This window comes from Cavia porcellus, unplaced genomic scaffold (assembly GCF_034190915.1).
Source record: "Cavia porcellus strain 051 isolate PalLab524CR breed Dunkin Hartley unplaced genomic scaffold, mCavPor4.1 scaffold_1, whole genome shotgun sequence".
In the NCBI taxonomy this organism is placed as follows: Eukaryota; Metazoa; Chordata; class Mammalia; order Rodentia; family Caviidae; genus Cavia; species Cavia porcellus.
This window is the reverse complement of record NW_026947484.1, coordinates 72,298,900-72,323,656: the sequence shown is the minus strand read 5'-3', so window position 1 is coordinate 72,323,656 and position 24,757 is coordinate 72,298,900. Positions and strand designations below refer to the sequence as shown.

The 24,757-nt window shown below is 41.0% G+C and overlaps 1 protein-coding gene across 3 annotated transcripts; it reads right to left on the bottom strand.

The window, feature by feature from the left end:
• Positions 1-10,903: 10,903 nt before the first annotated feature.
• Positions 10,904-20,981, bottom strand: Zfand5 (zinc finger AN1-type containing 5). 3 transcript variants are annotated; one of them, XM_013155068.3, is made up of 6 exons: positions 20,957-20,981; positions 16,567-16,726; positions 16,055-16,166; positions 15,399-15,502; positions 13,161-13,286; positions 10,904-12,543 (listed from the first exon to the last, which is right to left on the bottom strand). In XM_013155068.3, exons 2-6 carry the CDS (start codon positions 16,715-16,717, stop codon positions 12,395-12,397), a joined length of 642 nt encoding a protein of 213 aa, XP_013010522.1. In that variant the 5' UTR covers positions 16,718-16,726; positions 20,957-20,981; the 3' UTR covers positions 10,904-12,394. The 3 variants fall into 3 exon arrangements, with proteins under 3 accessions (XP_013010522.1, XP_005004802.1, XP_003472265.2); XM_005004745.3 differs by lacking the exon at positions 20,957-20,981 and adding an exon at positions 20,034-20,167; XM_003472217.5 differs by lacking the exon at positions 20,957-20,981 and adding an exon at positions 18,186-19,797.
• Between the last annotated feature and the right edge of the window lie 3,776 nt (positions 20,982-24,757).

Sequence of the window (24,757 nt, the reverse complement as noted above, 5' to 3'; positions counted from 1 at the left end):
CATGTTTGTTAAAACCTTTATGTTTTATAATGTTGTGCAAGCAAAAAATGTACAATAGTTGATATGTTTTGGAAATCATTTTACATCAGGAAAATAAGAATGAATTTTTTTTAAAGTTGTTCTTTACGGTGTAGGTTGCTTTTTAATGCCAAACAAAACTGTTGTTCTTGTGTTTAGGATAAGATTTCCAACTTGGAATACCAGTGTTGTGTTAGTCAGCTTTCAGTTACTGTGACAAAAATACCTAAGAAAATCAATTTACCAAGGAGAGAAATATTTTGCCTCAAGTTTGGCTGGCTCCTTCGTGTCTGAGCCATTAGTGAAGCAAAGCCTTATGACAGGAGATACATGGTGGAAGAAATCTGTTCTCCCACATCAGGCAGGACATGGAATGAGAGAGAAGGGCAGGGGGAGATGGAGGTGGAGAGGTTGTGGACGAAATATAGTGTCCAGGATCACATAGCTCGTGACCCCTCAACCCATCTCATATTCATCTAGCCATGAATTCATCAATGGATTAAATAATGAACCAACTGTTACCTTCCATTTTTATTTTGTACTAGGTGATGTTCACAGTATACAATGATTACAATTCCTCATGGATAGAACACATCCCAGGTCATTTTCTAATTCCTTTATCTTCCCTCCTTCCCCCTTTTTATCTCTTGGTCTCTTTCCCTTTTGCACAAGAGCTATCTCCCTATTTCCTGTTACCTATTTTTTAGTTTGTTTTTTATTTATATTTTGGACTTCTCTTATAAGAGAAACTGTGTGGTATTTAAATTTGTGTTTCTGATTTATTTCCCCAGTATTATAGTATCAAGGTGCATCCATTTTTCTACAAATGACTCATTTATCCTTCTTTATATCAGAATGGTATTCCATCATGTTTAAATACCACACTTTCTTTATCTGTTCATTTGTTATGGACACACAAGTCATTGCCAAGATTTAGCTATTGGGAACTGGGTTGCTATAAACATGGTGTGCCCGTATGATTGTAATATAAGGTCTCTAACACTTTTGGAGTGATACCTAGGAAGGGAGTAGCTGAGTCAAATGAAATCTCTACTTTCAGATTTTTGAGGAATCTCCATAATAATTTTCATGAAGGTTGTACTATACGGAAGGGCTCCTTTTCACCACAGGCTCGCCGAAAGTCATGAAATACTTTCTAAAGAGTGGTTGCTATGATCTGAATGCTTGTATCCCCCTCAAAAGACATACTGAAACCTAATTTGCCCATAGGATGGTAGTGAAGTTAAGGGCTTTGGAGGTGATTAGAGCATAAAGTGGAGTCCTTATGCATGGTACTAATGCGCTTATGAAGAGATACCAGAGCCCAAGGTGGGCACACACCTGTAATCCCAGCACTCAGGAGGCTGAGGTAGGAGGATCACTGCAAGTTCAAGGCCAATCATGGCTACACAGTGAGTTCAAGACCAGCCTGAACTATATAGCAAGACCCTGTCTCAGCAAAACACAAATGAAATGATAAATAATAAATAGTAAAATAAAGAGATCCCAGAGAGCTGCCTTACCTTTTCCACCATGAAAGATACAGCAAGAAGAGAGTCCTCACTAGACATAGTCTTCTCAGGCTTTGAGCTTGGATTTTCTTAACCTGCGAACGGTCAAATGTAAATTTCTAGGGGCTGGGGGTTTGGCTCAGTGGTTGTGAGTTTGATCTCCGGTACCAAAATACAAAAAAAGAACAACAACAAAATAAATTTCTGTTGTTGAAAGCTACTCAAGTTATGGTATTATGTTACAACAGCCTGTTAGAGTTTGGATTGAAAATGACTCCCCTAGGCCAGTTGGTGGGTTTTTGGGGACTGATCCTGTTGGGGCACAATTATAATGTAAGGATACATTTATAAAATGGCAAATCTATAGATACGTCATGATCAATTAGAAGTCTCTTAAGTTTCTGCTCTGCTGTTTCTGCTGAGTTCAGTTGACCTTGACAGTGTCTGAAGCCGAGCTGCAGACCTCTGGTGAGCACAGAATCAGAGTAATTGTCCACAGCTTAAGGCACCCTGGGCTGATTCAAAGATCCCTCCCCAGGATGGTCCTATATTATGCTAATCCCTTTAACTACACTCACCCTGTAAGGGCCCCCGTTATGAAAAACAATTCCTTTGTTTCAACAAATCTGTTCAAAACTAGCCTGCCTGTCAATAACTGTATGACTCAGTGCATATAATTATGTAACAGTTTGTCACTTGCTTTGTATTTCCTGCTTCTAAATTCTATATAAGTTAAGCTCTTTTGTTAATTCAGTGCTGTTGCCTCTGAGGAATTATCCTGCAACAGTCCACTGGTGTGAAGATTCAACAGTTCTTTGGTGTAAAGAATAAATGCTACCATTTTATCTTCTTGATGTAAAGGGTTTTCCTTTCAGTTTGACATGGCTTGGATTGTTTCCCTGCAACAATCCTATTACAATGGCATTAACCTCATGATTGTCTTCTTGAGGAAACAGAAGTATGAAGACTATTTTGTCTAAAACTACACAGGTTTTAGGACTGACTGAAGCAAAGACTGGAGTCCAGGTCTGCTGAGGACCATTCTAATAAACTGCTAGGAAAAATCACTTCATAATTAAATTGTGATGAGGACTTGTCCGAGGTCTAGTGCCTTGCCGTGTGGGCCGTGATAAAAATAGTTTCACCTGGAGGATGAACTCTTTAAACTCCTAGATAACCTGCTCTTTCCCCACCCTCCTCATCAACATAAAGACCCTCACTAGCATGGCCGGGAGTGTTTTTGTCGCTATCCCTCCTGAGGCACTGACCTCCCAGCTCCACTTAATGTATTACTAAATTTGTGTCCATTTCTTTCATCCATTCACTGTACCCCTTACAGGGGATCCTGGCTAGGTCCCATATTCAGGTCTAGCCAATTTCAAGGTCTTTGATGTTTTTTTTTTTCCTACTACATTTCTCACTGGACAATTAGGTATCTCTTCAATAAAGATCACCTCTGCCTCACTTTGTCATGCTCCTGGTGAGATCATAAGCACACTTTGTTAAATGACTCTGTTACACATTCTCAGGACCAAAAAGCCATTCCAGTAATACTTCAGTATTTCTTAGTACTGTGTATCTCACGTGGTTCTGGGTTTCATTTAGAGAAATGAAACAAAGATCTCAGTGACAGCTCAATATTTGCTTACATCTGTCTTTTCAATACGTACTTAAATGAATTTCTACTGTTCTGGGAATGCTTTTGGACAAGATTCTGAGGTTGCGCTGCTAACAGGTAAGAGTGCTTCTAAAAAGTGACTCACCAACTAAATCCCACCACTTTCAGGTTACTCGGCTCTCCTTCTGGAATTAGATTCCAGGTTCTTCTCATCTGGAACAAAGAATTGGACAAAACAAGCAAAAAGCAGTGACAAAGTTTATTCGGAAGAGTAGGAGAGAAACTTGTTCTTTAGACGAGCTTGGACAGAGTAAAGGGAAAGAGAAGGTGAGAACAAAGATCAAGGTACAGGCTGCATCTGGGAAACAGTGGGCTATCGTGGATAGCAAAGCTTTCATGGTGTCTAAATCTGGAGGAAAACTTCGAGAACCTCTACATACAGGTACCAAGAGGCGGTGCTGGGACCCCATATTTCAGGCTGATGCCTGGCCTAGGAAGTCCTACTGGAAAACCTCAAATAGTCACAGGAAGTTCACGTGCAGGGCTTCAGTTCTCGCAAGAAGTCTAGCTTTGGGGTCTTGGGAACTGTTCTAAGCCTGGGTCCTAGATCTTGTAGTTAGCAGGTCAGGGCTACCTTACTTCTTCAGCTAGCTTTTGCCTATTCTCCTGTCTCTGTACCCCAATACTGACTTGATAGTGGCTATGCTGGGAACCCTCTGATGTGTTGATTGTTGCTCAACTTTTCTGGATAACTCACAATTCTTTCTTTGAACTACCTTTTCTTCTTCAGAGTGGGATAAGTATGACTAAAGTTTTAAATTGCTTACCTTCAAGGCTAGTAATTAAAAGGGTATCAACTGGGCATGGTGGTGCATGCCTATAATCCCAGCAAGAGGCAGGCTGAGGCAGGAGGATCACCATGGAGTTCGAGGCCAGCTGGGCTAGAAAGTAAGTTACAGGCAGACAGAACTATGTAGCGAGACTCTATCTTGAAAAAACAAAAATAAATAAAATACAAATAAATGGATACCAAAAAAGTAAGTGGGTACAACATTCTTTTTATTGTCACCAAGGAACAAAGGGATTCAGTGCTACTTTTCAGAATTTTCCAGGAGAGGCCATGGGGATCAGGAGGAGACTCAGCAAGATGACAAAACACCTTTCTGTGAGCCAGTAGGTGCGTGGGCTAGGAAACCAGAAGAGCATCCCCTCCACCCAACCTGTAAGCAACTGGCTGATTCAGAGGACTCAGGGTGTCATGACAGCAACTGAGCCTAAAGGAACAGCTTGATACTTTGTATTGTTTGGTTGACTCTGCAGCCTGCACCTGGTGGTCTGGGTACCTACTTGGAGGATGGCAGTGTGCACTGTGGCAACTATGGGGGATTTCTTCGGTCTTGTTCTTGAAATCCAGTATTTTGTTCCATTTCACTGTTTTTATTTTGTTCCCATTTCTGGTAACTTGAGCAACTATTTTGAAGATAACAATGTGCAGTGTAACAACCATTGTTAAATTTCCATCATCTTTTGAAAACTTGTATCACTTTTGGGGTCGTCATTTTGCTTTTGTTTTTGTTTTTTTGCATCCTGATTTTTGTTCTTTCTTCTCTTTAAAATAAAAAAAAAATGTACAATAGGTAATTGTGATTTGGGGAGAAACTGTTCAAAAGAAAAGACAAACTGACAGGTAAAGGAAGAATGGGTAAAAGGACAAAATACATGTATATGCAAGGTAGATAAGGGACCTATACAACTGCTTCTGTTCTCTGAGTAACTACAAGGCACCAATATGCATTGTATCAAGTAATATAACTGTCCTCCTATCCTGTTTTGAAACTTGTTTTATCTGTTTTCCTCTTTACAATTAAAAGAATTTCCTTGTGAAATGTCTGTATATGAGAAATAAAATCAAAGTTTAGGACTGTGTCAGGATTTTGTGAAATACTCTAGTGGGGTTCCACGTATCCACTTGATCATGTATACCCATGATCTGAAATAGTGGCAACTGTCCAAACGTGTCTTTCTTTTCATTGGATGGGCTTAGTTTGTGGGAGAAGAAAATTGTATTTTTATACAGCATTTTCCAAACTTGATTAACAGAATCTTGGAGGGCAGAATCATAAAACATACATCCTCTCATGTTGGTGGGAATGAGCCACAGCCCGAGTGTGTTGATTTTTGTGACCCACGGGTTTGAGAATGTCTTTGCTAAAAGGTTGGTTACCTTTTTACTCTTAGACATGATTTAAGCGAATCTCATCAATTTTCAGCACCTAGATCAAAGGATTAAGGGGGATTAGAAAGATTAGAAGTTTCAAAGACTGATCCTAAGGTATCCCTCCAGCCATAGCAGTCTGGGACCTGGGTTCCCAGACAGGAGAGGGATTTCTCAGAGGTGAAGTGCAGTCATCCTTGGGGACTGAATTTCACAGTACTGTGATGGTCAGTGCAGCCTGACATCTGGACTTGCACAGCATGTTTTCAGCCCCAGGCCTGTGAGACCAGTGGAGAAGGGATACCAAGAAGCAGCAAACTGAAATGTCAGCTAAGATTAGTTTTAAAAGGACCAACCAGAGGACAGTTTGTACCTCACTACTTCATTCTCTTCTCCACGGAACCTAGTTATCTGCCTCTAACAGGGGCAGGGAAGGTACTATTTTTCTTTAATATTAATTCAGAGAAGGCAGACCTGTGTTCTTGACTTGTATAGCACCTTGTTCCTTTTTAATGTTCCCAAGTGTCTTTGTAAGAAAGCCAAGACTGTTACCCTGCCGATCAGAATCTGGCTTCTTGTACATCTGTGGAAGTTATTAGCTGTGTTAAGGATAATGTAGAAGCATCTACCTATGCTAATAAGCCCCTGCCATGTGCTTATTTTCATTTTAATTCTTAAATTCTGTATAGATGAAGGTACTCAGATGTTCAAGATTAATCTTTTCCAGAGCCATGTAAATTTTCAGTACAAACTTTAAAAGCTGGTATCTGGCCATCTACATTAGTGCAATCCACTCTGCACATAGCACTTACAAATTTATCGGGCCTGCTGTCCCTGGAAGGAGAGCCTTCCAATGATGCATCCCTCACACCCAGCATTGATTCTGACACCTGTTCTCATAAAACTGAGAAACAATTTCACTTTCTCAGTTCCAGTTAACATGGCCAATTTGGCAATTCAAAAGATTACCCTTGTTCACTGTGGTAGACAGAGAAAACCACGCCTGCTGCTTATCCCGCCCTCCAGGACTCACCAGGGCCAGCGGCCCAAGGTGCTCAGTCCAACACGAGGCTCTGCTTGCTCCTCTCAGATTCTTCCTCCGGACCCCGAGCATCCCCCTCAGGGTTCCCAGAGGCACCTTTGGTATCACACATCCAGCTCCTAAGTTGCAGCTGATTCTCAGCTTTACAAATGTATGCCACAGAAAACTAACTTTAAAGTTTAAAATTACCAACAGAGCATTCATGACATGTGTGACCTGGAGAAAGCAGGGGACTTTCTAACCATTCCATTTATGTTCTTAGGGTGACTTTTGTGTTGGTTTTATAAAAGCCATATATACATATCTGATCATCTCAAAACAGGAAAGGGCACTTATTACCAACTCTTCCAAGAATTTATCATTCAAACCACTTCAAGTATTGTTTAAACACATTCTTTTTTATTTGGTTTTTGAGACAGGGTCTTGGTATGTAAAGGGTGGCCATGAACTCAAGGTGATCCCCCTACCCCCTACCAAGATCCCTCAGTGCCTGGATTACAAGGTGTGTGCCAGCTTTTTCAATAATTTACATTTTGTTAAACTGAAGTCAGATCTTGCCTAGATTTTCTAAATTGTTCTTGGTAGCTGTTATATAAAATTGCTTAAAACTGGTAAAAAAAATCGTGTCTTTAGGTTTTGGATTCATATTAAAATCAGAAAGTCTATTTTAAAAAAGCTTGTAAAATGTGAGTTCAGTCATCCTGTAAGACAGATCCCAGGAATCAAAATTAATTTTATTAACTTGTTCTTTTGACTTCTTACCTGGTTTACTCAAATAATCCTTAGTAACTTTTAGTATTAGTGTAATCCTTTCAGTATTGAAGTGGCTGCATCTATTTTATAGTGGACACCACTATTTAAAGTGGGAGATTTGCTAATTACCATGGGTTGCAAATCACAAGTAACTTTAATCCCTCCATCCTTTGGTTTTGGAGACAGGGTCTTCCTATGTAGTTCAGGATAGCCTTGAACTAATTATGTAGCCCAGACTGGCCTCAAAATTGGGGTGACCCTCCCTCTTGATTAGCTTTCTGAGTGCTAGGATCACAGATGTGTGCCACCACATTCAGCTCAATCCACTTTAAAAGCCTCACTTTCATTAATGACTCATAAACATTTGTCACCTGAATGCTAAAAAGCCACGTCTGAATATGAATGCATTATTTTTTGATGCCTGTGGATTGAATTTACTTAGAACAAGTAACACTGTTTTATCTAATAAACCTCTGAAGGGGAAAAACATTAAGATGTTATACACAAGTACTGAGTCTTCAGGAGTAATAATTATGTATTGCAAACATGCACCAGTAAAAACAAAGTATCATAATAAATCCTCATGTATCTCTCCTGATATAATCTAGCCAGTGAAAACTGGCTATGCCACCCCACACGGGCAAAACAATCTGATAACCCAACCAAATAATCCAAATCTAGCTAAAAATAGTGCTTTTAGGCCTATTAATCTGGTTTGGAATGTGTATGATTAACTGCAAGGACTTGATTGTAACCAGTATTACTGCATACATACACTAATAAAAATTAAAGTCAAAATTTTTAGTATGTAGCTGTTTATTAAGACTTGTATTACCACACACAGGATAGCTCCAAGGATGGATATGGAAAAGAACGAAATGAGAACAAAAGAAGCTTAGGGGTAACTGTAGCACACACAATAGAAAAGTCATAGCTGAGTGTGGTAGAAGCCTGTAAATCCCAGGACTAGGGAGACTGTGAGGCAGGATTGCTGAGTTTGAGGCCAGCCTGAACTCCAGGGAGACTGTCTCAAAAACCAAAACCTAAAATAATTATTTATGCAGTACTGCAATCTGCATGTCTGAACATAATCTTAGTGACCTGGGAATACAAGGTCAAGTTATGTGGCCAGGACAAGGTAACTTATAAAAACGTCTGAGAAATTTACTGAGACACCAATGATTAAGTAGAACACATACATGTTACATTTCCTGGTTGAGACTAACTCTAAAGGCTAAGCTTTTAAATGCTATCTACTTTAACGATTCCTGTACTCCACTGAAATTTGAGAATGTTACGAAAATTTCCTATTAACTTTTGATGTGACTGACAATTACTTCTGAACAGGTTTAGTTATATCATTTCAGATATGTAATGAAATCATAAGGAAAAATACTACTACTCAACTGCTGTAATTTCCTTCAACTTGCTGTTATGTGCGGTCTTACTTGGTAAAGCTGGCTCCCAGGCTAACAGGACTGTATAGCACTGTGAATAGAACTTAATCAAGGCACAAAGTGATTATTTAACTTTCACTTTAGTACTGGAATACAATGCACTGAGAGAAAACACAAACAGTGCTCTTTGCTGTAAGCTGGAAACTGGAGGTGTGGAAACCAGTGTATTAAGATGGGTTTTCCATATAGCTGCACATTTAAGTAGACTGGACAAACAAGCAAAATAAAATGGTTTTGTGAACTTCCCAGTTTCTTTTCCTTAAAAGCTTGCTGCCTAAAGCATATACACTATTTTAGGTAACTTAAGGGTAGTTTTTGCTAATCAAGTCAAGAACCACTTTCATTCTCCTCAAAATTACAATACTAGGGTCACTGTATTTTGTACATTCAAGTAAAGATCAGTATCAAATTAAAGTTTTTGTACAACTTCCAACATGTAGGTGAACAGACCACATAGTCTTTCTGACCCATGCCATTTACCTAAAATGCATGTACAAGAACACCAGTGGATATTAAGACAAGATAGCTATGCTTAATGAATATGAAACTCATCTTGGAAGGATGTGAGAATATTACCTACCAAAAATACAACAGCAGTATGCTTACTATCTTGCTATTACTAAGCAGATATTTGTCTAATTTTATTCACCTGCTAGGAACTTCCTTTAACGCAAACATCTGCAAAGACAGGCCAGTGAAAAAGATTCCCATCACTTATAGCTTAAAAGTTTCAAATTTGAACCTTTTCACTGTAGAACTTGAAGTAACCAATCTCCTTAAAACTGTTTCTTTTCTAGTCTAGACATTAATTTAGGACATTAAAGTTAGCAAAAGCTAGGGGTGGTGACACACACCTGTAATCCAGCACTCAGAAAGCTGAAACAGGAGGATCACAAGTCCGAGGCCAACATGGGCTACACAGTGAAGGCCAGGAAAAAGCAGCTTCAACTAGAGGACCCTGTCTCAAGAAAACAAAAAAACAAAAGCAAGCGCTACATTCCAGGCAGTTTCAAGTGCTGTGTTCACTCCTGAAGAGTCAACATCTTCATTTACTTAATCTTTAACAGCCTGATGCCATCCTGAAATAACTTGCCTAAGACACCTTGGTTCTAATGTTCATGATCCCAACCACTACACTGTTCAAAACGAAGTTCACCTTTCCTCTACTAACACCCATCCTATGGAACACCATCCTCTGTCAAACCGGAGACCCTAGTTTTACAGAGTAGGCTCACTGTAAGATCAGACTTGAAAAACTAACCGTGACTGTCCCAGCCAAACTTTCTGGGTGGAAATGGTGCCCAGAATTTGTGCTCAACGGAAACAGTACCTTTAAAATGAATGCATTACGAAGCTGAAGCCTTGAGTGAGAACTGAGGAAACACGCCCTGCTGATCAAACCCCTGTAGTGTCTAGTAAAAAGTGAGTATGGGACACACACTACCATCTCTAGCTACTATTCAGAGTCCTCTGTAAATGGGAGTTTCGGGTTTTTCTTTTCATTTAAGTCTTAGTACTGATTTTAAAACTTGTCAGCTGGATCTAAATTTACCAAATTTTCATTGGGACTTTTTGTAAAATTGGAAAACTAAGTTCCCTCTCAGTATACTAGGATTTCCAATGTTACCAAGATTACCCTTGATATTGTGGATACTATCTACATTTTAGCACATGGACTTCAACCCTAAACATCTCCACAGGAAGCAAAGCAGCAGCACAGAGAGAACAGTCAGATCCAAGTAAGCCAGGGTAAATACTGTCCCCCATACTCGGTCCCTGAGAAGAGTGGTTCTGCTCTTGGCTTCAGCTGCCCTGTCCGGCAAAGTCAGCATGTTACATCTGCCATTATCTGGCACAAGAGACACCCACAAAGATGAGCCCATGGGCCCATCTCCACATTAGAGCCAAAGGCTAAAAATAACTTTCTGTAAACAGTCATGCCTACTTTTGTCTGCAGGGTTTTAAATCATTAAAGTAACAGATTAAATCACAACGTGGAAAAAAGTGTAATGTTAAATTTCATACCTTTCTCAAGTTTTGACAATTTTATCTTAACAATGCCTTTTCAGTTCTTCAAAAATAAATTGCCTTTTATGTACCAGACTTGAAAATATCTCAAACTCATGGTGTTCACTTGACAAGAGTTCAAGAACTCCAGTGGAAAATAAAATTTACACTATAGCCATGCAAAGTCTACAAATGTAACTATAAAGTTTAGTATGAAACATTTTCTATTTTTTCCCTGTACAGTTCTACCTAAGGCTTAAAAACCCAATGAACAAATGGAAGTTTCCCTCTGTACATGGCTTTTATTATTTACATAATACAATATAGCATCAATGCTGAATAGCATGATTATGTGCAATACATAAATATGAACTATCTGTACACATCTGCAAATCTAACTCAAACTAAGGTACATAAAACTGAAAGCAAAACCGAATGCTTTAATAAAAATAAAAACTAGGACCAAACACTGCAATAAATCAGAAGTAGTGCCTCGTGTACATACTTAACTATTTACAGATGAAAACAGGCATTACCACAACACTAACCTAACTATGCTCATTTATATATAAAAAACACAAGTTTCATACATCACAAGAAACCTTCCATTATAACACAGAAGTGATATTACCAGACAAGCATCAGTGAAGTATACTGCCTTTTCTAGTTGTTATTGTACAATGCTGTAGATAATGCAGCCCATGCAATACACCCAAGAACACTAGAGTCCTACACCCAAGTACAATTAATATGATAAAGCAGCCCTCTGCAAGTGGTGCTGGATACCACTAAGAAGTCTACTGCAGCCATGTTGGTTATGATTTTCCATGCAGAAGGGTACAATTACATTAACTGAAGTCTTTAAAAAGCTTTAAACATTCTTTCTTGAACCAAAACATTCAACAAAAGATACACATGAAAAATTAACTGTTCAGATACCTTTGCAACTTAAAAATTCAGATGCATGTTATTCAAGAGCTGCTGTATATGAAAACCAAACGCAGTTTTAAATTTCTTCTTGTAAAGTGATTAATCCTAGTGCAGTTCTGTGCTATACATTTTTAGCAATGAGAATAATGCAGAAATCTTCTGGTGCAGGCCAGCATAAGCTTCAAAGATTATCTCAAAACCCTGTTGTTGGCTTGGTTTTACTTACAATCAGTTGTGATGTATATCTGTCACAGAATGTCTTATTAGATAGCAAATAGAATACCAACTGAACTGGGCTTACAAATGGCACCAACACTTGTTTCACAGAAAGCAGGGTGTGATCCTTTCATAGCTTTCATTCTGCTTTCAAAGAACATGTGGAAATTAAGAGGGTGAAAAGTTTAACTATGGTAGAAGTAGACTGCCAGTCCTCTTCTGGTGTACCATTTAAAAAACAAATACAGGCACATAACACTAGCCAAGATTATACCTTGATTACATTCCCAAAAGGCAGATATGCTGCAAACATGCAGAGATTTCATTTATTTTGTTTGGCACATGGGAATTAATTTTTTTCTCCCTGTTATCTGTTACTTTAATTTGCTGTGTAATTTTCATTCAATTTTATTCAGGGGAGGGCATATACATTTTGTAGGGCTGTATCTATCCAATTCTGCCTGTAACAAACACCCAAACATCCTAAAATACCAGTTGTAAGACAGACAAGTGTAAAGCAAAACTCTGGAGAACATCAAAGGAAAATGGCCATGCATCTGCTCTTTAATGTTTTCCTACGATATATTAAAATAAAAACAAAGTTTCAGTCTCTTCACAAGCACTAATTTATATTCTCTGGATTTTTTCAGCCACAACAACTGGGTTTTCTTTTCTGATTTTTGCTGCTGCTTCTGCTTTGTAATCATATGGACAGTTGTGCTTGTCAGAGTAACGGTGAAGTCCACAAAACAAATTTCCACATCGGCAGTCAAATCCTGTACAAACAAGAGGAAGCCATGTCACTTGGGAACTTGTGGCAATTAGAGCCTTACTGACTATAGAAAAGGACCCTATTGCCATCGCTTTACAACAGGACAGTATCAAGTAACTATGCTTAGTCTCATCTCTAAGAGTAACAGGGGTAACCTGAAGCCCTAAGTGCTTGGTAGGCCAAAACACAGCCAAAAAATAAGATGGGCTACCTACTGACTAATTCTACCAGGCTGTTTTCCTTCCAGCAACGCTCAAAACACTAAGACAGAACTCACGCAGGTTCCAGAGTCAAGCTGAATTTCACATAGCCCTGTCACACTATTTGGCAACTGTGTAAATATTTCCTCTCAAGAGAGAACTAGATAAAAATCAACTACAAAATTCTGAGGCTTAAAGTAGAAAATGTCTAGAACATTTCATGTGCAGGGTTAGGAGCCCACTTAAGGTTAATAATAACCATGAGATTAGAGGCAGACACAGTAACACACTATCTCTCACCCACTTTACTTTCATCCCTTTTCTTAGTAGCCTCTTAACCTTCCATCCCTTAATGTTCTTATAAAAACATGTCACACTGCTCAGTCCTTTGGACACTATCTATCGTAAGCAGTCTTAATACCTGTAAGGCCAACTTTCTTTCTACACATGAAACATCTGTTCTTCTTTGGTTTGGGCAATTCAGGAGCTTTTTCTTCACTTTGAGAAGTACTGGGCTGAGAAACTGATGGACTGGGCTGAGTAACAACTGAAAAGGAAGGGTAAAAATTTAGAAACTTACTCTTCAGATCACAGGCTGACAATGATCTTAAGTTAAAAAAAAAACTAAGAGACACAGTAAGATTTATAGATCACTAACACTATTACACTATTAGCATATCCAAACTTCCTAGAGTTTAAGAAGCTTTCCAAGAATGGGCGTGGTGGTGCACACCTGTAATTCCAGCACCTGTGAGGTTGACGCAGGAAGATCACTGCAATTTGATGCCAGTTTATACTACAGAGTAGGACAACCAAATTGAAACTCTCAAAAAAGCAGCTTTACAATTAGGACCTTTAAAAAAGAACCTCCCACTTTAATAATCAGAATCTGTTTTAAGTGTAAGAACTTTCTGCCAGCCCCTACTTGTTCCTCTAAATTTTGTAAAATGAACTTAAATTCCTTTAAACTTAAACTTTTACCCAGCATTAAGAAAAGACAAATACTAATTTCATGTTTCACAGACCTTATAGATCATATGCTTAGTTGTTTTTTTCATTTTGCAATTCCCTAAACAAACTTCTTCACACAATTCAAATTCATTACTTTTCAACAATTAAAAACTGCCAACTTTGAAGGTCTACCTATGAAAGTCATTTGGGTTTTATACTGAAGAAAAAACGAAAAATCTTGAATGAAATCAGCCAATTTTAACAAAGTCCAAGCCATTAATCCCTAAACCAACTTCAGATCCAAAAACTTTTAATCAAATCCCACCCTTTTCTCTATCTACAAGGGCTCTTTTAGCTCATTATCTGACTTGGGTAATCTGTAGGATGAACAAAAATCATGGACTGCTGTATTGACTTCATTATGTCCAGAACAAAATACTGAAATTTACTTCTAATAAACTTATAATCATGTATCTGAAACACTATAAATTCTAAAGTTTTATTCCAAGCTTTAAGAATAGTAAAAATTTGTATGTAACACTAAAAACCAGTACCTAAAACAATATGCTAGCACACCAGTGCTCTTTGTATATCCAAACTTCTAGAGCAAGCTGCATTTACCATTAATTTGTATTAGCAATGTACCCACCGGGATCAACTACCTAATATTAAACTTGTAGGAAAAAAGAACAGTATTCTAACTTTTCCCCTAATGAGCTATTAAGGATGCCTTTGATACTTTTTTCCTGATAGTATGAAGGTAAACAATTGAGAATGTGGGTAAGTAGGAAGTGGTGGTATCATTCATTTCCCTACCCACACCTGAAAAAAAACAGCAAGATATACAAGAAGGCAGCCTGTAGTAGGGGATGATCCAGATCATGCATATGGAACTACTACAAGCCATACCACATAGTAACAACTCTAAATACCAGTCACATATCTAACTCAAAGGTATGCTTCAGAAGCAATTTTTAAAGAAGATCTACAAAGTATACCACAATGACAAAAATTAGTTTTTTCAAAGTAATGAAATTTATTTCAAAATATCAAGTAGAGGTTCACCTGACATTTCATGGCCAAAAGATATGACCTAACTTTGAGATTACACTTCATAGAATTAGCTACAGTATCAAAAAGCAAGCCTCCAAAGCAGACTAACACCATTCTGTCACAATTTTAATACTGCACTGTTCTGGCTCTAAGAAGCAATGAATTGATTTGAATAAACTGCTAATTCTAACAAGTGGTATTCTTTTGGTTGTGCTGTAAGCAGTTTCAAAGTCACCATTAAGAACCAAAATGCCTTTCCAAAAGTTTTAAATTCCTACAAAACGATAGGGACCCTGCACTTAAAACTTTTAGTCTTCATTTTTCATTTTGTTTTCTGCAACACTGACAAATCAAGACTAAGCTATTTATTATGTTTCTTTATGGCCTCAATATATGAACTTGTTAAATTAATAACACACCCAGTCTCCAGATGACAAACTTGATTTGCATGTGTAAGGGTAATGAAGGGGATGAGCAGACAAAAACTATTTTATACATCAAGATACTTTAAAGGCGAATCGTTCTTTGGCTTTTTTTTTTTTTTTTTTTTTTTTAAATAGCTGTCCTCTCTTTGGTCAATGGGAAGAGAATCCCACCACCAACTTTCTCATACTACCAAATCCAGTACTAAACTAGTATTAAACAAAAAGCATACCTGGCTCTGACACCTCTGTTTTCGGGGTAGTTATTTTGTCCTCTCTTGAAATGCTCATTTCTGTCATTTGCTGAGTTACAGGCAAGGCAGCCACAGGCACATTTCTATTTGAGTTCAAGCAAACAATTTATAAAGATGTTAAGGGAACTACTTAAAATAGTAAGTTGTTAGTTCAACTTTGTAACATTATTGCCAACCTGATCACAAATGGAGCTAGATAACCAAAAATTAATAAAAAGAAATAATGGATGCCTAGTATAAAATAGTTGAGAAGAAAGCAATTTGACAAAAGGCTCATCAACAAGGACGCAATTTTTGTAGGTTACCATATTTCATTTTACCCAAGAATTTTAGCAGTGCTGTAAGGACAAAAGCAGCAGGTGTGCCAAACAAAACTTCATGTGGCACTATAATGGTCTGTAGAATTTTACTCTCCATAATTCCTAAACTTCAATTGTAAGAAAATAAAAACAGCACTTTCAACAGAATTCTTATGGGGTTCTAGAGTACTGTGTGTCACATGTAGATACCGAAGGACACTGAAATCCTAAACTGCACAATACATGCAAAGCCAAGGGCATCTTCAGTATTATTGGAATAACACAGACATCTGCTCTTATTCCAGTGTCGCAGAACTCTGAAATCCTTGGTCTTACCTTGATTTTTCAGATGTGCTGCCAGCAGCACCTTCACAGTTGTTTAAGCTTGTGTCTGCTCTCTGTACAGATGCAGAATCTGAGGTAGGACTGTTGGAACCACTAGCTGTCCCTATTAAAAAAAGGATTTGTAAGAAACAAACCAATGCCACACATACTTGGTATTGATTTAATGAAGTTAACAGTACCTACGTTTACTTAGTGATTTAAAGTCTGTTCACTGTGCTGCAATCCTGCCATTTACTTGAACATTCCACAAAATAATTTAAAATTAAAATAATTTGTGTCGTATCACAAGCATGACACAAAGCCTTCAAAAGGAAAACAAAAATCTAGAAGATGCTTGTAGATATTCCTGAGGTGCTTATGACAACTACTGGCCTGCTGCTTTAATTTGAAGTGTTTGTGGTGTCTTCTCTCCTTGCTGCATTCTCAGTCTCAGGCACTAATTCTGGATTCTTCATCTTTGTCCAGTAATTTTTCAAGTGCATTTTTCCCTGGATACAACTTACCCATTGGGCTCATTCTGCCACTATTTTGCTGCCTCTGAAGATGTTCTTTGTAGCAAACAGAACACATTCCATTTGTCCTAGGGTTCCCATAAAAGCCACATCCTGTACTACACAGCATGGGCCCTGGGGTCTGGTTAGTCTCCTGAGCCATCCTTGTTTGCTATAAACAAAAACAAAATAAAATATAATTGTAGAAACCAGCATGCCACCAAAATAAGAGGAGCATGATCCAGTCAACAATAGTACATGTAAGCAGAGATAATCACGAACTTTGTAAAATATGAATCACTTTTGGAGCAAAAAGAAAGCCATTTATTAATCCTGAATTCAATTCCCAAAATTAATCTGCCAGCATCAGGTTTGTTTTAAACAATTTGGGAGCTCCTCACTAGAGGTATATCAAGTGAAATATTTTTACTTAATTGGCTAAAAAATATTATTAAATTTGCAAATGAAAGGGCATATATACAATAATCAAAACCACTTCTTGATATTTATTGGTTGTTCTTCATACTGGCTAAGTATTGCATTTAAGTCTGAAAGCTTTCGTAAAGCTTTATCTGGACATACCTGGGCCTCATCCGTAATTTTAATTTCTACTGATGACAGGTATCTCTATATTGTTTAAAGCCAGGGCATACAAACCCACAACACAAATTAGCCATAGATTTCTCTGCCAAGCACCCATTTAGTTTTAACAAACACTGTCCTCATAAAAACTTCAAGTTTAATAGAATAAAGCAATGTGAATACATCACCTTTAGTGATTAATATTTAGTGCAGTGCTATAAGGTGTACACTACTTTTCTAAATAGAAGCACTGCTAAAAATTAGCACAACCATAGTAATATGGTGCTTAATAAATTTTCAGCTAAGAGAAAATACACAACTAGGAAAATTAAAGAATTAGGTAAAAAGCAGTATTTGAAAGAATTTAAAGGCAAATTCTGTACTACATTAACTTGTGGTCGCTCTCTTTCAACTACCATATATTAGAATATATTGAGTTAAAACCATGTTTTATCAAGTATTTATTAAGATTATAAAAATGGAGACAGGAAAATAATATCAATCTGACTTGGTGAGAATATTGACAATTAATCCATTCAAACACTTAAGATAATCTTTTGTAAATTAAACAGCATAGTATTTCAAGTAAATCAAGCTAGTTAAAATACCCTAACCACAACTAACAACTTTGAAACAATAGTACTAATTTACTTGACACTGTGTCTTTAAATAGTAAGTGGAATTTAGCTGACTCATTTGGAGCAGGGTAAACATTTCAACATCACTTATGAAATTTAATAAACACTTTTAGTTGAGGTTTTTAAATGTTAAGTACTACAAAAGAAAAAAATAAGTCAGGTAATAAATTATGTATTATTCCCAACATGCACATGCTAATCTGCCCTACACAAAAGTTGTGACACTCCTTAAAGCCAGTTTAAGGCTCACTTGCTATGCTTCCTATCATCTGACTTTGAAAGCACTTTCTTAAATTTAAGACCAACTTGATCAACACAAAGTAATTCAGTTAAGCAAAATCAAATATTTTTACGGAAACGAATTAGGGGAGGCGCCATCTAATGATGGCACCCGCTTTAACAATGAATTACCTTCAATTCACTATAAATAAATCTTGAACTCGGAGAAATCAGGACATTAGATCTTCTACTCGGTCTCTTATCTTTTAGAACCACCCCCGACCCCCGCCGCCAGCTTTTAAATGCCATCACATGTGCACAGCTTGCCTTAATATTTCTCAGAAGCTCAGATCACATGGGAGGGCGCTTCAGCCTGTCACAAGGCTGCAATGTGACAGGCTGAGCTGGATGGAGGCTCTCACATAAAGCCTAGTCAACAGGGGCCTCTGAAATCAGTTTCTATTTATATCTCACAGCCTGCCAACTCCTACACAACCCTAAGAACTAAAGATACAGCATTTCTGTATCTAACACTGTAAGAAAACAAAACAAAAAAATGCATCAGGGATGCCAGTTTTTTCCTAATGCAGGGAGGATCAGAGAACAATCTCAAAACCAGTCTATAAAGCCGAAGCATCAACAATCGTTTGTGACGCTAAAAATATGGTCAAGCTTGTTTATAAAAAATTAAACAGCAAAGAGCAGAAAGCATAAAGATCATATTTACGTGCAGTTACCTATGCAGGGAGGGGAAGCATGCACCCGTAGGTACTGCCTTTCTCCTTTACTCTTTAATAGCTATTTAGCACCTTGTTAGAAACTTGAAACAGCTTACACTTAGTTAAATGTATTTTTTAAAAATAGTACGTTTTGTGGTTTTTTCTGACTCCTAACTTTAAAAAACCTGGGTAACTAAAAACATCTCTACAAGACAGTAACCAATAAAAACAGCTTTTACACCTATGATTTATAGTTGTTTCAGGTGCCAGTGATGCTGTAAGGAGTCAGAACGTCCACATTTCACCTGGGAGTTGAGACGCGGGTTCCAGTCTTAGTCTGCCACTAATTAAGCCAATGACCTTGGCCAAGTCCTCACTCTCCGGATCTCAGTTCCTTCTTTCAAATGGAGACTTTCAAACTACTTTACAGGTGTAACAGTGGGCCTGAGAAGCAATAAATACACAGAACTACGCCAAATCCTTCGTAATTTTCGACAATGTAAGAAAAAAACTTGAAAAAATAGTATTTTCCACTAACGAAGATTCTTAAATCAGTATATTTACTTACACTTTATAAGCTTGAAAATCATCTAAATCTCCAATTTAAGAAAGGCCCTATAACCTATACACTACTTTATTAATACCTCTTCTTCCAGCAATAGTTTCAGGGGGCTCGATTCATAGCTAACCCAAGCTTCACCAAAACAAGCTCGACGGAACGCGTGGAAAACGAGCAAAACCCCCTTGCGTTCACCGGCCTAAATCCACGGAACAAAAGGAACGGTGCTCCATTTCCTCCTGGAAAGGATCTTGGGGGAGAAGCGCAGCGACGTCGGAAAAACTAAAAAGACGACGCAAAGAGAAGGCCGGCTGCATGCTGCACAAGGTTTAGACCCAGTTCGGGTTTCCCTCGTCCTCAACACCTGCTCGGAGGAGAGGCCTTGTTCACAGCAGCCCGGCCGGGCCTTCCCCAAAACCACTGAGTCATGCCTAACACGGCGGCTCTGCAGGCCGCGGCCCCTGTTTTGCGTCGGGGCCGCCGCCAAGGCTCCTCAGGGCGAGCGCAGCCGCGACGAAGCCTTTGTTCCCGGGCCCCGGCTGCCCCAGCCGGTCGCGCCATGGGCCTGGGGCGACCCGAGTGTCGCGAGGCCGCGCGCCGGACATCGTTCCGGGCCCAGCGAGAAGCCGGGCGCTGGGCCGCGCCGACAAGACGCCGCCCCGTCTTTGTGTCTCTGGGCGGTCGCTCGGCCCGCAGGTCCCCTGGCCTCACCCGCCCCGCCCCGCCCGGGGCCCGGGGCCCGAGGCCCCGCCGCTCACTCACCCTGCGGGGCCCGGATGCACACGCCGACCTCGCGAGCGACGCCGGGGCGCTGCGGCCGGGCCGAGGCCTCCGGGAAGGGCGAGCCGGGCGCCCTGGAGCCGCCGCCTCCGCCGCCGCCGCGGGGTCCTTCTTTGTTCCTGCAGCCGCGCCGAGCGTGGCCGGGACGCGCGCGACTCCGGGCGCGGGGAGGAGGGGCGAACAAGGGGCGGAGGGAGCGAGCCGGGGCCGCAGCCGCTAACGCTCCTCGCAGCGCTCGTCCACCGTCGCCTTACGCCTCCGCCGGTGGCCGGCCGGGCTGCTCCGAACGCGAACGGCGAGGCCTGGGTGCCGCGGAAATCCGCTGAGGGCGCTGTCCGTCGCCTCAGTCGCCGTCGGGGAAGCTGCGGGTGCGGAAGCGCGCGAGCACAGCCGAGCTGCAGCCCGCTCCACGACCCGGCCGACTGATGCGCGCCCAGCGGTGCGAGCGCTGAGAGAAGGAGCGGGGGCGGGGCCTGTCGTCAGCGAAAACCCCCTTGGGCAGCGGTGGCGGCGGCGTGGTGACGTTGCGGGCCCGAGGCCCCGCCCCCGGCCCTTGCTGATTGGCTGCGGGAGGAGGGCGCCGCTAGCTGCGTCGCCGTCTGGCGGAGGCGAGTCACTAGCTGTGCGGCCGGCCCCAGGGTGGAGCTGCAGCCCGCGGGTCCCGTGGAGGAAGCGTTTCTATTTTTAACCCGATTGTACGCCCTCGGCCTCCCTCCTGATTCTTCTCGCTCAGACCCGGTTTTCCAATCCTGGGTTCTCACGCTTTGTCTCCAGCCCTGAGCAGAGGCTCCCCACCCTCTCCGGCCAGGCGTTGGACGCCGAGGGCGGCCCCCGCCACCGGGCTCTCGCTCCCCCCCTCCCCCGCGCGTCTGCCTGATTTCGGCCTGGTGCGGCCGCCTGCTTACCCAAGGTCACGGTGGCGGCGAAGCGTCGGAAAACCTCGCCGCGAGCCCGCGGCTCACGACGTCACTCTAAGGAGCACAGTTTTTGGTCGGGCCGTGGCGCTCCCCGGAAGGTTGACTTTCCTCCGGGCGTCGCGAGCCGGCAGAGCGCCAGGTGCCCTAGTGAGGCCGCGTAGCGAGGGGCGAAGCCGAGCCGAAGCCCACATGGGCCCAGCGGTGAGGCAGGAGGAAGCTCCAGGGCGGGTCAGAGAGCAGGCAGGGGCCCGGCCCTTGGAGAGGGTGAGTCCTTCGCTCGAAGGCGACCGCCCCACTTGTGCGAGTGGATTTCAGCTCAGTTCAAAATTTCGAACAAAAGAAAAGACTTTGAAGTGTTGGCATAAGCAGTGATCTGACGAATACAGAGAACTTCAGGGCCCTCTTCTCCGCCATTGGAATGGAGAGGTCTCATCTGTGTCCCCATAATTCGTAATCAAAAAACCGAAAACAACCCGTTGATTATTTTAAAGATTTCCTGGGCTTTTTCCCTGGGTAGGGTTTTGTTTGATATGGGGAGAAGGTGAGGAGCCTGTAGTTTTAAATTGTGCTCCTGGCGATTCTCCTTTGCAGTATTGTAAACTTTGCTGCCCCGGTGACCTCAGCTAACCTTAGCAAATCAAAGCAGCTCTCTGCCATAATAAGCAGAATCTGGGACATAACCGAGTCTTAACAGGTTTTTTAAAAAACCTCTTTTGTCTTATGGTTTCACTAAATCAGTAAATGGCCCAGGATGGTCTCCTCGAATTCCTCCAGCGTTAGCCACCCAGAGGCTAGGGTAACAGGCTTGGACAACCAGGCCCAGCTAAACTCTGTAAGTTTTTGAAGGCCCGGAAGGTGTGGAGGTGAGGATGCTCAGGCAACCAGTGCTGCAGAAAATTAAGGCGGCACGTGGAACCTATCAGACAGCACTATCTTAAGTTCTCCAAAGATCGGGCAGGTTTTTGAGGATGTAGACCTGACTTCAGCCTGAGGAACACAAGATAGCAAAGAGCCATCGCCCAGCCGGCACCACTGTTAAGTCTGAGGAGCGACCGCAGAGCGCGTTTTTATTTGTTGTTTGTTTTGTTTTTAAATAAACTTAGAATCTTGTTACCTTTGTGCTCATCTTGACCAATTATTTTTTTCTGGACAGAAAGACCTAGAAACCACTTCCAGGAAACTCCACCACCCAGCAACACTCAGGAACTCAGCAACACTAAGAAAAGCAAAAAAAATTTAAACGCCCCCACCCCTACTCCACCAAGACTAGTTAAAAGTGAAACAATTCTTGAAGATAACTGAAAACAGGGATCTAAGGGTAATAAGGCAAGTTCTTTCTCATGATCCTGGGCCTTGAAATTTGGGCCTTTGCCCTGAGCTGAGAAAGTTCATTCCAGCTTTCTTTTAAAAATGTTTTTAGAAGGCAGAGTCTAACTGTGTAGTACAGGCATACCTTGAACCTGTGTAGCCCAAACTCAGGTTGCTACTCCTGCCTCAGCCTCCTGAATGCTGGGTTTACAGGAGTGCACCAGCGCACCCAGTTAATCAGTTTATTTAGCAGTGTTTATTCCCTGATATATGTTACAGAGCATCTTAATTCATCTAGTCATAAGTTTATTTCAAACTTTCAACCAGTAATATTGTTAGCGTTCAACCTAAACTAGTAAGATTCCCTTCCAGCACCTATTTCCTAGTGTTACCATTTAGTCCAGCCCATAATACTCTTGTCTACCTCGACTAGATCAACGGGAGGCCATTTATTCTTGGTGAAGTGGAAAAAGGATTTTTTTCCTTACCTAGCCCTGGGGAGATGAAGGAGCTTGTAAAAGTATACCTTAGGGGCTTTTATCCTAAGCAGCTAGGTGGGGAACACTGGTTTATTGCTCTCAGCACTCTTTTCTTTCACTCCTTTCCTGCTGGAAACTGGGCTTGGGCCTTTCACAGGTCCAATCTGCATCTCCCTTCACTTAAGAAGGGCTGGTAGTTTTGCCCCAGGCATGAGAAAGTTCATTAAAGCCAATTGTTAAAGGGAAAAAGTTTTTTGAAAGCTTTTTGCTATGTTGGTTACACTAGAGATTTCCACAGTGTGGCCCCTAGTAATTAAAAGGTTAAAAACGGATCTTTAAAAATTCGGCTCCTTTTTTTTTTTTACATAAACTGCTTCCTCAGCTTCTTGAGGCTGAGAGCATAAAGTGCCACTCTCTTCCCCTCAGCCCTGAAGCCAAGGAGGATTCAGCACTTTAAGGTTTCCAGCCTTGACTGGCCAAAGCTTGGCTAAATCTACATATGGATATTTTCTGGCTTTTGTTCTACCCTTTTAGAAAATTGGAAGCACTTCTATGCTTTTTGAAGGGACGAGCTGCCCTCCCACTTTGGAAGAATTGCAAATAATTCAGCTTTGCATTTCTAAGGACTTTTATCGTGCTTTTGGTAGAGGGGTAGCAGACAAGTTCAGAGAGCTGAGTTTAGATCCAGGCTTTTAACTGAGCACTGCTGGCAGTATTTACATGAGCGCTGTCAGCCTTACCTGGAACTTGTTAGGTTCATAAATTCTCAGGACCCTACACCAAATCTGTGGATCAAACTCAGAGTTGGCAAAGCATATGCATTGTATTTAACAGGTCTCCCAGTTGATTCTGGTACATGCTTGAGTTACTGACTTAACCCTGCCATCAGATGACCCTTTTTTCTTTCAGTGTCTCACACTGTGTGAAGGAAAAAAGTTTAAAAAATGAAAAAAAAAAATTTCCCAATTTTTCCTGGCCAGCTATGGTACAGCTATGCCGTAATCCCAGCACTCAGGAGGATGAGGCAGGAGGATCACTGTGAGTTCAACAACAGCCTGGGCTACACAGTGAGTTCCAGCCCAGACTGCACTACATAGCAAGACCCTGTCTCAAAAAGAAAAGTTTTCTAGTACAATTGATATAGGGGAATGAAACTCCTGACTTGTTTTGTGTTCAGTAGGAGTTTCTGTTCTCTAAAATCAAAGAATGAATTTTAGGAACAACGGAGGTTAAGAGTGGAATGTATTTACTGAGAGAAAGAAAGCTTCCAGTCTGAAGAGAGACAGAAGGGGTCTGAGGGTTGCCAAGGACTCTTTCCTGGGGACTTTTATAGAGTAAAATCATGAGTTTAGATGGGTCAAAGGTGGGGGAAAATGGGAACTTGCAAGGTGAGCATAAGGTGGGACAAAACTGTGGTCAACCAATAAGATTAATTGCTCAGGTAAAATTGATTAAATTAGCTTAGCAGGGTGGGATGCTGACTCCTGACTTCCTCAGAGTGGGAGAAAACTTATTTGGACTGTTGATCCTTAGGATGTGGCTATATTTGCTTTAAACTTTTGTCTTGAGATCTGGCCCACACCAAGACATGATTGTCTCTTCCAAGGCTGCAAGGTATCTGAACTACTGCTCTGGCTCCTTTGAGGGCCCAGCCCTGTCTGACTGCCTATAATATTTCTAACTAAGCTGCCTGTAACACGATTGTAACAGATTGAGAAGTTTGCTACCAAGGAAGTTTTTATTTTGGTCTGTTTTTGTTTTTCCGGTGATGTAAATTTTCAGGTAGACTCTAATAAACTAATTATTGAAAGGGTTGCTGGCCCAGGCTGGATACTGTAGCCGGCAAAGCCAAGGAGCTCCTATCTCCCCCACCCTTAGAAATTACTTCTGGCGCCAAACTAAGACCAGTGAGCTACCTGTGCATCCCTAATGCCCCTTAGGTTCCACCCCAGGCCGAGGCTACTTGCGTGCCTCACTCCACGTGTTCCACGGAGAGATCGCT

Bases quoted from the DNA above. Each gene is read 5' to 3' on its own strand.
- Zfand5 (XM_003472217.5), bottom strand. From the start codon at position 18,302: ATGGCATTTAAAAGCTGGCGGCGGGGGTCGGGGGTGGTTCTAAAAGAT. The intron at 16,727-18,185 runs GTAATTCATTGT...TTTTGTTTATAG, and splicing joins TTATTTATAGTGAATTGAAG to CAAACAAGGATGGCTCAGGA. The intron at 15,503-16,054 runs GTAAGACCAAGG...GAACTCAAATAG, and splicing joins AGCACATCTGAAAAATCAAG to AAATGTGCCTGTGGCTGCCT.